This window comes from Prunus avium, chromosome 1 (assembly GCF_965620075.1).
Source record: "Prunus avium chromosome 1, drPruAviu1.hap1.1, whole genome shotgun sequence".
In the NCBI taxonomy this organism is placed as follows: domain Eukaryota; kingdom Viridiplantae; phylum Streptophyta; class Magnoliopsida; order Rosales; family Rosaceae; genus Prunus; species Prunus avium.
In genome coordinates, this window is record NC_142284.1 from 41,700,224 (window position 1) to 41,713,897 (window position 13,674).

Here is a 13,674-nt window from a genome sequence, read left to right on the forward strand (position 1 = left end):
TGTGGGAGCAAATTTCCTCCCACGGGAATATTCGGTTGAAAGATTCCTTCGTCTTCTCCGCCTCTCTTTCTCCCTGCAAAACGAATAGCAATAAGAGGACCACACCCGGGGGCTGTTGGCCAAAGGCCCTCCGATGCCTAAATTAGTTCAAGAGTTTTGTAAAGAAAACACTAGCTAACTAGGGTACGGAGTTATATGTGTTTTTGGGATGAACCGAGCGGCCGGAGCCTTATGTAAAAGAGGGAGAGAAAGGAGGTGGCTAGGGTTTCTGAGAGATAATTTCTGCAGAGTTTCAGTAGGAGTTTAGACGTACCTCAACCCTTGTGTGTGGCCATCCTTTTATAGAGGTTTCGGGAGCTAGGGTTTCAAAGGAATAATTCCATAGATGGAAGGGAATTATTCCTCCCCAATTTGGCAAGATTTGACTAATTAGGGATTTGATTTATTAGGAATATAAATCAAATCCCTAATTATGGTAATCAGATCGTTACCTAATTTAATTAGGTAACTCCTCCTTTAATTGAGAATATTCGCAGGAATCAAATCAATCCTCAACCTAATTAGGTAACATTCTATTTAATTGGGTAATCCCCAATTAAATTGAATAATTCCTAATTAGATCAAATTATCCCCAAATGGAAGGAATTATTTGACCTAGGGTTATGAATTAATTCGGTTCCCACAACTGCCATTGTACAAACAAAATGTCATCAACATCTAACTGTAAAGGGTATAGAGGGATTCTGGCCAATGATGAGGAACCAAAGTAACTATTAGGCTTCGATTCTTCCAAAGTAATTAAGAAGCAAGAGACCTTCAACAATCAGATTTCATTGCTATCAAATTAAACAACAAAAACAGATTGATAAATAGTAATTAAGTAATATCTTAGTCTTATTTAATCACTTTAATTATAAGTCATATTTTAATTATTATTTCTTTAGTGAATAATTAGTATTTAAATACATTTAAGCCAAATTAATTAAAAAAACAAAAACCAAACCAAGAATGCCGTCTAGTTTGACTTGGTGGATAGGATTTCCATTGACGTGGTAGCCATTGTCATGGCGGCCCGACTAAGACTAATCCAAGGAAATAGGGCCACCAAGTTTCCAGGCCCGTCTGGTATCTGCTATCCCATACCACAACAGCCTAAAACCAATTCATTCAAGTTATCCAATCCAAACGGATCTGTCGACCTCTATACTTCCTAGAAAAGCCGAAGAAACTGAAAAGACGGTTTACACGACATCATCTTCTTCATCCTCTGCTTCGTTCTTCCACCTGCTATTTACAAAACCTTCACATTTCTTCAGTCCCAATCCGCCATGGCAGCTCCATCGGCACCTCTAAACCTGTGCACAGTGCTCAACGAATCGAAGCGCATAGTCAACGCCCACTCCCGCCACTTCTTAGCCCTCTCAGTCCTCTTCCTTCTCCCTCTCTGTTTCTCCTCCGTCGTCTACCCAACAGTCCAAAACCTCCTCAGCGATCCATCCCCAAACAACTCCAAGATATTCCTCCAAATTTCTACTTTCAATCCTCATCAACACCAACCCATAATCGCCACCAAACCCCTTTGTATCGCTCTATCTTTCTTCCTCTTCATCTTCGTGTTCTCTCTGTGTGCCGTGGGATCGATCACCTACAGCGCATTTCACGGATTCTATGGCCGACCCGTCAAACTCATCTCCGCAATCAAATCCGTTTTATACTCCTTCTTCCCCTTATTGGGTACTGTTCTTGTTTCCCAGATCCTTGTCTTATTGGTTTTCATTGTTTTTGGGCTAGTGTTGTTTTTGGTGGTTCGAGGGGCTGAGCTGATGGGTTTCCAGATGGAGTACAATTCCCCTTATTTTATTGGGTTTTTAGCTGTTCTTGCGATGGTTCTGTTTCTGGTTTTGCTCTATCTTCAAGTGAATTGGACCCTAGCTTCTGTGGTGGTTGTGGTGGAATCAAATTGGGGGTTCGGATCCTTAACTCGAAGCACGAATCTGATCAAGGGAATGAGAGGGGTAGCCTTGTCTTTGATGCTGTTTTTCGGGTTTTTCTTTTCGATTTTGGGGTTCTGTAGTTGGGCTTCGGCATTGGATTTGGATGGAGATACTGATGGTTGGAAGAGTTGGGCATTTGTAGTGCAAATTGTGGTGACTTCCACTTCTCTTATGCTGCTAATGCTCTACAACGCAGCGGCGAACACGGTGTTGTATATGTATTGCAGGGCTCTTAACGGCGAGCTCGCCATGGAAATTGCAGAGGAGTTTGCGACGGAGTATGTGAGCTTGCCCTTCGACGATGGAAAAGTTCCTCATCTTGTTTCTGTTGCCTATACTTGATCATGAGTCTGAGGTCAGTCAGCTCTGTGATGGCTCATCAAACTGAGAATGCTTGCACTCCTTTGTTAGTGTAGTTTTTTAGTTCATCAGACTTTGTGTAAAGAAAAAAGGAATAAAAATCAAAGATATGTGAAAGATGCAAATTAGGGTGTGAAAAATGTTAGTGGGTTTAGGTCATCGGACTTGTATGAAATCATGTTAAGTATTTCAGTATCTTATTATTTCAACGTTTTTACATTGATTGAAAAAACCATTTGCTTTGTTTGACGTTTTGGATTGGCCTCACTCTTGTTAGGGGACACAAAAGTTAAACAAGTATTTCGGTTAACATCGAACACAAGAACAAGGGAGGGATTTTGAGAAGGACTGGTTTTAACTTTTAATGAAACATTATGAAATGAATGGATGATTTGATATTAAGCATAAGCGCCATGGCAAGCCATTGACCCTAAAAAGCCATGGCTTGCAATTCGTTGTTGACAGTGCTGAGCAGAGCTCAGAGCCTAATGAACGGCCCCAACGGCAACTTCTTAGACCTCTCAGTCATGTTCCTTCTCCCCCTCGCTTTCTTCTTGTCCACCGTCGTCTACCCAGCGCTCCTTGATTTCTACACCAACCCATTTCTCACAACTCCTGTTTCTTCTTCTGAGCTTCAGCAAAGCCAGCCTGCCGTCCCCGACATGACCCTTTTTACTTTCGTCGCCTTTCTAATTTATGTCTCTGTCTCTTCTCTGTTGGCCGTCGGGTCCATTATTCACAGCGCCTCCCACAGTTTTCACGACCGACCGGTGAGGCTGACCTCGGCCATTAAATCGGGACTGGCTTCCTTCTTTCCTATGCTGGGTACCCTTGTGGTCTCCCAGGTGGTGGATTTGTTGATTTTGAAGGCGTTTGGGCAGTTTGTGTCTATGATTGGGCCATTTCATTTCATTTTCATGGCGTTCTCTGTGGTGAGTACGATTGCTCTGTTGCTGTACCTCCAAGTGATGTGGAGCCTTGCCTTTGCGGTGGTTGTGGTGGAACCCAGTTGGGGTTTCGGTGCCCTGCTACGAAGCTGGCGTTTGGTTAAGGGGATGAGAGTGAGAGGGGTTGTCTTCTCTATGATGTTGCTGCATGGGGTTTTCAGTGCAATGTTAGGTTTTCTTAGCTGGGTTTTGGAAATGGGGTCGGAGGCGGCTGTTTGTGGATGGAAGAGTTGGGCAATTGCTGTGCTTCTTGGCCTGACCACGATTCTGCAGATGATGGTGCTGCTCTGCTATGGAGTGGCAATCACCATCTTGTATTGCAAGGCAGCTAATGGTGAGGAGGAGGAGGTGGTGGTGGTTTCTGATCCAATGGAGTATGTAATATTGGCTTTGGAGGATGATTAGAAAGGTTCTGCTTCTGCTGGTGTTGTACCTGTTTAGGCTTTGAACAATAAAGTGCTACGTGATTTCAATGATGTAATTTCTCAACAAAAAAACAGTAGTGTAAATTTTAACAATAGACCACGCAAGCCAAAACAGCCGATCGAGTATTGTGACAGCAAACTTGCCATTCAGATAGTCCCTAAAATTCAACAGAGGTGAACCTGCAATTAAGCTCGGACAAAATACAAAAGTATGTGCATCTCAGTTAAACCCAAATTTTCAAATTTCTATACAGCGCATGTCATGACTTACCCATGAAGCCCTGAAATGAAACTAAGATCTCAAGGCCAATTACGGCCCCCCACAAATGAAAGAATATTGAAATTTCCCCCTTAGTAAAATCAAAATAGCCTAAGTCCCATTAAATCACACTTGATCACAGCATTCTAGTGTTAGCCAGGCTAGAGGATGATGCTTTCAGTTTGCCAACCCGTTCATCTTGATCAGAGCCAAAGAGAAGGTTACTCCAGTTTGTTGACCTTTGGACGATTCTAGAAGGAACTCTATCACTATCTTCTCCACCAGATGCGTCATACCCATCACTGGTTGATCTTGATAGTGGCATTCCCTTCTGACCAGCAGCAACAGCAGCAGGCAGACCCGTAAGCCGCCTTGCCTCTTCAGCTCCTGATGAGGACACCCGGAAGGGATGGATGTCAGGTGAGTCTAAACTGCTATCAGGAGAAGAAGCAACAATCCCTGTGGAGCTTGACATTGCTCGGCTTGTTTGGAAAGCACTCCGAGCTTCAAGCTGAAGAGGGGCCAAACTAGTTGATGTCTCAGTAAAGCCTTTGTCAACAGCTTTAGCCGAACCCTTTGTCAAAGCATCCATGGGAAGGTCGGCTGGGAGGCGCACCCGCTTCGTAGTTCGCCTTCGATTATTGTCAGGCCTTGGAACCATTCGGCGGCCACTGCTGCCAAAGCTGCTGTCTCTTTCTAGCCCAAAAGGAGCATCACGTCTCACAGGCTGCAGGATCTTCGACTTCTTTCTTGCCTCTGCCGCAGCTTTTGATACCTCTTCAGCATTTAATCTTGCCAGAGTCCACGGACTGATCTTTACTGCTGTATTCTTCTTCTTAACTGGTTCCTCTCCCACCACCTTTCTTCCATACGAACTGACAGATCCAGTCTCTGGGGGCACAACATCAAACTGGAAAAAGAAAACAACGCAAACAAATCAGCCCATTTTCATTATTCTAATATCTAGATTGTCACTGGAAATACCAGCTCCAGGCAATACAAATGATAGGACATGGGGGAGAATTCCTCTAGAAACACATCAATTGGGAAAGAACTACCCATTGGAAGGGCAATGGATTTTGAAACTGTAAACAAGTGTAAACAGATCGGGGAGCATCATTATCTTAGATCCACCGTAGCAAAATGGTTTCCTGTCAAATTACCTGATCTTCAAGGAACAGACGTGGAGGTGTACACCATGCACCTCGGTGGAAAGTAGTAAAGGAGCTTGCACTGCTTAATCCAGTAAGTGAGCTAGCAGGAGACATTTGGGGACTATGCTGACCTCCAACTCCTTGTTGCTCTTGCTCCTGCTCCCTCAAAGCAATGATGTAATCATACGTGCTGATTCCCTACACAAATTCAGATTAACATTATTAGCTTCTAAAAAATATACGCTGCGTGAAAAAGGATAAAGATAGGCAGATAACTTTTGGGGAAGAAATTAAGGATGTGAAAATGGGAAAAAATATTGAATTAACAAGCATTTCATTGTCAAGCAATTATTACTTTTTATTCACTATTAGAGGGATGACTAACGACTAGTGATAAATACACATTGGATGCATGAAAAATGGATCCCCAAACTGCAACGATAAAAATGATCCAGACAATTATAACAAGGATTTGTGATATTCTATAGTAATATAAATGGAAAATGATCGTGTAGGAAGCAATTGCAACGCTAACCTTCTTTATAAGGAGGATGTGAAAAAAGAAAAGTTGTGCAAGTGGCAAGGTTGCAATCATAGCCAAAAGGGTACACACCGCCTGCAAAGTTGAAGATTAGATTTCATTAGATCTAGAATAGAAGCACAAATCAGATAAATAGATTCTCTAAACTAGCAAAAGCCAATTACAGAAGGCTGATTAGGACTTGGGCTCACTTGAACAGAGACAATTGCAGAACACTCACCACCACAATAATGAAAGGTGCCAAAGAGAAACTGCTCCCCAACTTGGTAGAAATATCCACAGAGAACTGCTTCCTCTCAACAATACAGCAGATAAGCACGAAGATTCCAGTTGACCATTGTAAAATAAGCTGCAATCTCAACCCCAAGGTGTACAAACCATGTACATACCTGTCAATAATTAGTCAAAATAAAAATGACTTGAAAATTAAAAAAAACTTACTTTGGCGTGAGCTTCAGGTCCTGGCGGGTTGCTTTTGGGAATTATAGCAGAGAAAATAGGATAAACTAACCATGTAAGACCAGGAATAGTTCACCATTTTTGACATTGTTTAGAAGACTATCAAGGTTAACAATTGGGAAGGCCAATGGTGAAAATGAAATTGATTAAAAATATTGCCAAGCAAAGAGCCCCTACGAGTTCCAGAGTAAAGCTTCTATAGAGATCATTGATGACTTATGGAATCACTGTCAAAATGTCATCAAGATTTTAGAGAGAGGACCTTGATATGGCTGAATGGCGAAAAGAAGATCCATGTGTCTGGAACGGGAGCACTCTCAAAGGCGGGTTATAAGGTTCTTAATATATACAACAAGAGACAATATGCCGGTGATTGTAAGCTTGATCATATGAAAGATCCTAAGAAAGGAAAACAACGGAAGGTTATGCTTACCAAGAGGAGAGAAGTAACCATAAGCGTGAAAAATTGTCGGTAATTCTTTTTTCCAATACAGTTGTTAAGCCACTACAAATCAAAATGGAAATGGCATTAGAGGAATTACAAAGACACAACATAATAATATTCACCAAACTAAGATCATGCATACCCGGCAGTGATGATCAAACCGGTCAACACATTTGTCACAAACTCTGCAGTGTTTGCTGTACTTGAAAACCTGATGCAAACACTTATTCACATCACTTTGTTGTACACAATCAATGCAAAAGCAATGCAATAATTTCAAGAGTGGCTAGTGGATGGTTGCACGTAATTTGAGTTTGAGAAGATGTCAAGAATACAATAATTCCCAACAGGTTAATTTTTACTCAAGCTTTCTCATTTTGAAGACAAAAAAAGAGCTAGTCGAACACACCCTATTTAATTCTTCAGTAGGATATCTCCTAAATGAAAACCAAAACTAGCATGCCAAGTATCTGCATGCAATGCCATTTAACTGACACCCCCAATGAGTCCTTTCCAGTTTCCCCAGCTTGTTATAGATTATAGAACACAACTGAACAAATGTACAGTGGAAAGCAGGAATCTTTGTAGAATTCAAGTTCATTTGCACACCTCAACTTCACACAAACTGCAATAGAACATGCCTTCTTCACTCATTTGTTGTACAGAAGATTCCTCACTCGAACTGGAGCAATTGCAGATATATGCACACGGAGAGCAAGCCAACAGGAAGCACGATGAATGTTCTGATTCATTCTTTGTTCCACCTTCACTGGCGGACATTTTGGAAGTCGCGTCTTTGCCCAAACCATCCTTATCCAGAGGTTTTCCTCCAACTGTTACAGCATTAGCATCATGCATTGATGATGTTGACTCCCCACATAGTTTAGAATCTTTTGTTCTATTATGCTTTTCATCGGCAGGAATGTTGAGATATTTCTTTGACCTAAAAACTCCTGGGTCTGCAGGATCAGCAGCTGCACACCAAATATATAGGCCGAAGACACATGTAATCTGAAGAAGAAAAAAAAAAGAGCTATGTTACTTCTTATTGAGAAGAATACATAGGTAAATAATATACCATATCATAGGCAATCATGACAAGCATAAATATATTTCGTTGACTGGCACATCAAACACACTACTTGAAGCTCTAGATTTCATTTTCTTTTTTCACTTGTCATGAATTAAAACAGAGTACCATCTATTTCGAATGATTGCCTTCGTACCATCTTTAGATTTCCCTGACCTAAGTATCCTTTTGTTCTGCATACTTCTTTTTATCAAAATTCACCAGCAATGTGAAATTAAATGTGGTCTAGATTCTCGAGGCCGTGAAAATAGAGAGCAACATAGATTGGCGCCAGAAACTTCAACTCAACTATCCATAAAATTAACACAACTGGTTTGCTATCAAAGAAACGGCTGCGCGGACTAAAGATACTATTTTTCATCTGAAGAGGGGTTTGCAACAATTGTAGCAATTACTTCAAAATCTCAAAGGACCTCATATCAACAAAATTGAAGGACGTCACACGAAAACCAAATGATGCGCTTTTGCTCACAAAGTTGCAAAAAGCTCTGTTCTTTTAACACATCAAGTTTGGAATTCATGCAACTGAAATCAGGAGCCGTACAAGGCAAATATAAATGTTAAAAGACAAGCAACCCATTTCCCTATCAGCTAAAGCAACGAGTTGATGACATCTCGAAGAATCCGCGGATAAGAACCAAAATAAATGAAACACACAGGAAGGAGCAAGAACCCAGATTGGAGAAATTATTTTAGGCATATATAACTAAGCACGGATCTCAGTTCTTAAACCACAAAAAATGAGTAGAAAATCATATAAAATGGGGGATTCAAGAAAGTAGCTTACAAGAGGAGTGTAGAGGCCCATCACAACATACTGAAAAATCCTCTTTCCAACAAAAGGAGCAAAGAACACATAGAAAGCAAAGGCCAACGCCAGAAATACAGCAACAGCCACCACCTTCAGAAATAAACAAAATTAGTACATCAATTGGCTGAGCTAACAACAATGCTAAGATTTTTGGAACTATACCTGGAGAGGATGGTAAGGTAGTTGCCATCCATGCTTCCTCATTTTCTGTTTGTATACTGCCGAAGACCCAAGATAGAAAAGAAGACGATACAATGTATGGGGCAAGAAAAAGAATGACTTGGGTATCTTTAACTCGTTTGTCTTTTATTTTTTTCCTCCACTTTCCCTCATTTTCCGGGAAAAATAAAGGTAATTGATTCACTATGGAACAAACCCAACAGAGATTGCATGAACATTTTCCAGGACGGTGTCTAATCAGAGAGGAAAAGGAGCTCAAAGGTGGAGATAGATACGACAGGCAAGAGGTAGTGGGTTTATGGGCAACAATGAGGAAGCTTTGTCCTGGCTCACTCAATCATAACCTTAAGTTATGGAAGGTGAGAAAAAGAGAGGGTCTTTGCTGGTTTTGGGATTTTGGGTTTTCTCTTGTTTCTTCTTGCAAGGCTTTTTTACTTAGCAAAGATCCATGACTGTACACAAATGAGATGAGAGAAAAAGAGGAAGAGAGAGAGGGTGTCTCTGGTCTGGTTTTCTTTCCTTGCCTATAATTACCTACAACACCTTTTACTTTTTTATTGTCTGTAGTGTTACCTTTTCCTCTGGGCAAATCATGTGTCACAGGCCAGTGTATGCAACAGACAGTTGTTTCCTTCTCCTTTTTGTAATTGACCACAACCCCCATCTTAAAAAAAAGGGAAAAAAGTTTTTTTCTTTTTCTGCATAATATGGTGATGGTGGCTTACGCTGTGTAATTGGATAATCTTCCTCTTGTGGAAAGGAAAAGCACAGTTAAGAGAACAATTGGGGAGAATTGTGAGTTTTGTGTTGAATTTCTCCTTTTGAACTGGTGGGAATACCATTTTTTTTCTTTCTTTTTTCTAGTAACTACTTCAAGATATTGGACAAATACCTACTAATATTAAATGCTGTTTTTTTTGTTTCATGATGTTGTCCAAAATTATAAAGGGGTAGTTGGTTGGTTGATGCCTACACAACAAGAGGAAGTTTGGATCCAGCAGCCAAGCCAATCATGTGTTAAGAATCTGTCATCTGTTGTGCCCACCATAAAACCTTCTATAACTTGAGTTTAGAGCAAATTTTTGCAATTTTGCTATGAAAGAACCCATTTTGGTTTGGTCCCCCCTACTCATATTTTGTCTCTCTTGGCTTTGATGAATGCTTAAGGTTCACGTTTGTTGTTTTGCACTCCATTACTTAGCTAAATTAATTGTCCTGTCATATCCTATGTGTTAAAACGTCGTTGCCATCTTAAATTCTAACCTTTGTCTGCAAATTTCTGCTACTTGGTTGTCGCTGTGATTCTGCACTATGTCTTTCAATCTCGTTTATCAGATTTTTGAGTTCAGCTGGTTAAAAAAACAAGCTTTGCTCAAATAACTCGGATATATGCAAACATATTACCAAACACAAGGCCAATTTTGTGCTTGAATTGAAGATGTGTGAGTCGTGTTGAATTGGATATTAACAATTGGAAAATACTCTTTCCTCCTGATTTTGTAAGTAGAAACTTCTACATTCCTATCCTGCTAATAGCAGTGTGATATGTGTATAGAAATTTTATTTTTTTTGTGTTTTTTATAAATTAATTTTGTATATATATTAAACTGTAATTCGCATAAATAAGGAATAACTCTTTATACGAAATGAGGCAAACAGTATCTTAACAATTTGCAGGAGCCAGAAGTAAAGAGAGTGAGTGACTTAACAGTGAGAAAGGCTAAAATGGACAAAAGTAAGGAAGGGGTATGGGGCAGATTGCCAAGTCCATGCAGGGACTGGTTATTGTTTCTAAAAACCTTTTTGTCAATTTGCATTTGGCATTTTCTTGTCAGATTTTGGACTTGATGACACATAAATAAAAATATTAAAAACGCTACAACCATGGCCAATTTGGTTACCAAAGAGATTGTAATTGGACCCACATCCAATGGTGTGGAGTGGACCATGCAAATGGGATAAAGACCGAATTTTTTACCGCCTTGATTGGGTAAAAAATATGAGGTAAAAAGTTGAATTGAAAAAAGGGGTTTGCGTATAGTCACTGACAGAGTTGTTGGGTGCATTAAATTCTTTGGATCTCTCTATCTGTCTGTCTGTGTCTCTCTCTCGGACCTCAAAACCCCAAAAAAAAAAAGGGTTTTAGTATTTCATCACCTATTTCTAATTACGTTGACCATACAGATGCTTACAGCCGTTGATGTACTGCATGTATACGTTTTGATAGATGATGAAAGGGACGGTCCAAAAAGATACACGTCAGCTTCTACATCATACAAGCTGTACTGAATAATTGATTGCTACTGTTCAGCTCTTGTTCCTTTCCACGACGGGACCATCTGGTAATTGGCATGCAGATTGAGAGAGAGAGAGAAAATCAAAATTTACTCATCTCAAGAGGTAACATATTTTATCGGAAATAAATAATAGCCTTAATTGTAGAAATAGTCCTACCCTAAATTATGTGTTGTTTGACTTACCAAGAACGGAGATTCAAACACAGGACCTCAAAACATGTTCCGTTTTGTTTTATAAAGAAGAGAAATTCAATCACATAACCTCGATTGTAAAGATAAATACTGTTAAACACTCAAAGTTACAAACATGTGAGTTAGTTCTTATTTTCGTTGGATAGAAGTCAAAATCCAACCAACTAGTTACTTACTTCTACGCAAAATATAATAAGATAATAAGAGAATATGGATGGTAGTATAAGAGAACAAGAAAATAAAACACATGGAATAATACAAAAATTTGGTTTATAATAAGACTAGTTGGGTTTGCGCTTTGTTTTTTTTAATGAGAAGCTCATGTCAAAGATGAAGGCGATAGGATTATAGACCCGTGACCATCCTCTTTTGATCTTTTCCTTTTGCCTTTTTAGTTGTTTATGGACATGTGATTGGTAAAGCCCGTGACATAGCTTCCTCTTCCCCCCCCCCCCCCCCCCCCTAGTAACCAATGGTCCCTTCACCTAATACGAATTTATAATTAATTAAGCATTATCTTAGACTTTTAATAATAAACAAACACTTTTTCCCCTTATAAAAATATATATTATACAGAAAGTAGTATGTACGTGAGAAGAAGATCAAAAGAGAGCACTGAGTGAAGTCATGTGGTCAAAACTAGAAACCCTAGAGAGGCAAACTTATTTACTCATATCCACAAACAATTGTTTGCAATTCCGATTGGTGGACCCAAAAATAGACGTACGAAAGAGATCCTCTATGAATAACAATAGTATGAAGTTGCTTCAATTGGTTGCAAACTGCGAAGGCAAATCCCCATATATATATATATATATATATTTTCTAAGTCGTCGATGGAAACATATGAAAAAGACGGGGTGATTCAAATGCAATGCAAGTTCATCCCGCACACAATAGCTTAATTTTAGTTTTTACGGTGAAGATGAAAGTCGAACTCTATCTTATAATTAATGAAGATAAGAAAACATAGCTCTGAATTCATATCATAAGAAGTAGGACCATGACAAATTTAAAGCTCCGGGTCATTCTTCAGTCTTTACTCGATGGGAAATTAAAGAGGGTTGTGTGGGTGTGATGGATGTCCTTTTTGGCTTTTGAAATATTACATTATTACTTTAGACAAACCTGTTGGTGCATTCAATCATGCATGCCTAACCTCCCCACACCGCTGCTATGCCTATGCCCCACCCTCTCCCCCCCAATTGGCCTGAAAAATGAGATAACAAATCATAGCTCAATTTTGGCCCTGATCTTCAGCTTGGGCCTAGAATTTACAATGTAATTGTGGGCTGGGCTGGGCTGGGCTGAATTTCAGGCTACTACTGTATAAATTGTTGTGCAACAGGCTTTTGTCCAATTGAAATTTGGAAGATAAATATATCTCTGCCATGTGCTACTTTACACTTCACAAGCAAAGCTATAAATTTCAAGAACATGGGGGTTTTAATGCTTTTTTGCAGCCATCCATGAAGCTGCTATGTCTCTTAATTTTATATGTTTCTACTCTCACATCCTTGAACCTTTTGTCCCCCCCAAAACACTGGGCAGCTTCAGGCTCTCTATGATAAGGTTATGGTTTTAACTTCATGGTCAAGGAGCTGAATTTAAGAAACTACATATTTCATGCATTTCATCAAATATCACAGAAACTAAACAGAGCTATCTGGTTCTTGCTGCTAATTAAACTGGTTTTGAGCAGCCTACTTCCTCTGATGCAATGTGGTTGATGAAGTGGGTGCGCGTTTGCAGAAAAACTTGTATGAAACCCGGCCAATCATAGACTGTCATGTGGAAATGTTATCACGCATGACATACCGTGATTGACCAGAGATAATAAAATAGTGCTATCCCCATTTTATGTAAGTGTTTCTCATGGGTTTGGGCTGCAAGGAACAAACCAAGAGAAATGGTAGTGCATTTGTAGCTGTATAGCACAATGTTGAGGCCCAAAAAATCAAGGGTTGGGCCCAAATAAATCCCCGGCCCAATGCGACACCTTATTAAGAAGAAACCCGATGCGGAGCATGCGAAATTCTTCATGCACGCTTGCACGAGCCACAAACACGTGCCATGCCAAATAAATATGCAATTTATCACGCTAGGAATTAAAATGAGCCTATAAAAGGCATTGGCTCTACAAGCTCATGCTAATTATTTTGTCAAGCATTATGTCTCTTTTCAAAGACGACAAAATTCAAGCACGCCAAGCGACATGCCATGCCAAGCAGGAAATCATTATTTCACACATAGCCACGCTACAAGCTTAAGTGGGCCCAAGCCACGCAAATGCTCGGGGCTTGCTTGAGTGGGTTGTGGTATGGATGGTAACGAGCTTTCATGGGGCCCATTGATGAGCCAAGAAATGGAAGTTTTGGGCTGCTTGGGAGCCCCAAAACTCAAGCCTATTTCTTGAGCCCAAACACATGGGTTAGCATGAGAGAGGAGAGAATATGACCCAATGCCTTAGGAGAATATCCCATAGGCTGCTGTAGCATTTAGGAAAATCCATGACAGTTA

The 13,674-nt window shown here is 40.0% G+C and overlaps 3 protein-coding genes across 3 annotated transcripts; 2 read left to right on the plus strand and 1 right to left on the minus strand.

Moving 5' to 3' along the window:
* Nucleotides 1-1,160: 1,160 nt before the first annotated feature.
* On the plus strand, nt 1,161-2,603 carry LOC110751259 (uncharacterized). Its single transcript, XM_021951696.2, has one exon. It carries the CDS (start codon nt 1,329-1,331, stop codon nt 2,334-2,336), a length of 1,008 nt encoding a protein of 335 aa, XP_021807388.1. The 5' UTR covers nt 1,161-1,328; the 3' UTR covers nt 2,337-2,603.
* Nucleotides 2,604-2,794: 191 nt separating this feature from the next.
* On the plus strand, nt 2,795-3,706 carry LOC110751345 (uncharacterized). Its single transcript, XM_021951796.1, has one exon. The coding sequence runs from the start codon at nt 2,795-2,797 to the stop codon at nt 3,704-3,706; it is 912 nt and encodes a 303-aa protein (XP_021807488.1).
* A 179-nt stretch (nt 3,707-3,885) lies between these two features.
* Nucleotides 3,886-9,236, minus strand: LOC110751258 (DHHC-type zinc finger family protein). Its single transcript, XM_021951695.2, has 9 exons — nt 8,648-9,236; nt 8,462-8,575; nt 7,194-7,595; nt 6,727-6,795; nt 6,573-6,644; nt 5,901-6,029; nt 5,675-5,755; nt 5,149-5,337; nt 3,886-4,895 (listed from the first exon to the last, which is right to left on the minus strand). The coding sequence occupies exons 1-9, from the start codon at nt 8,687-8,689 to the stop codon at nt 4,122-4,124; spliced, it is 1,872 nt and encodes a 623-aa protein (XP_021807387.1). The 5' UTR covers nt 8,690-9,236; the 3' UTR covers nt 3,886-4,121.
* Between the last annotated feature and the right edge of the window lie 4,438 nt (nt 9,237-13,674).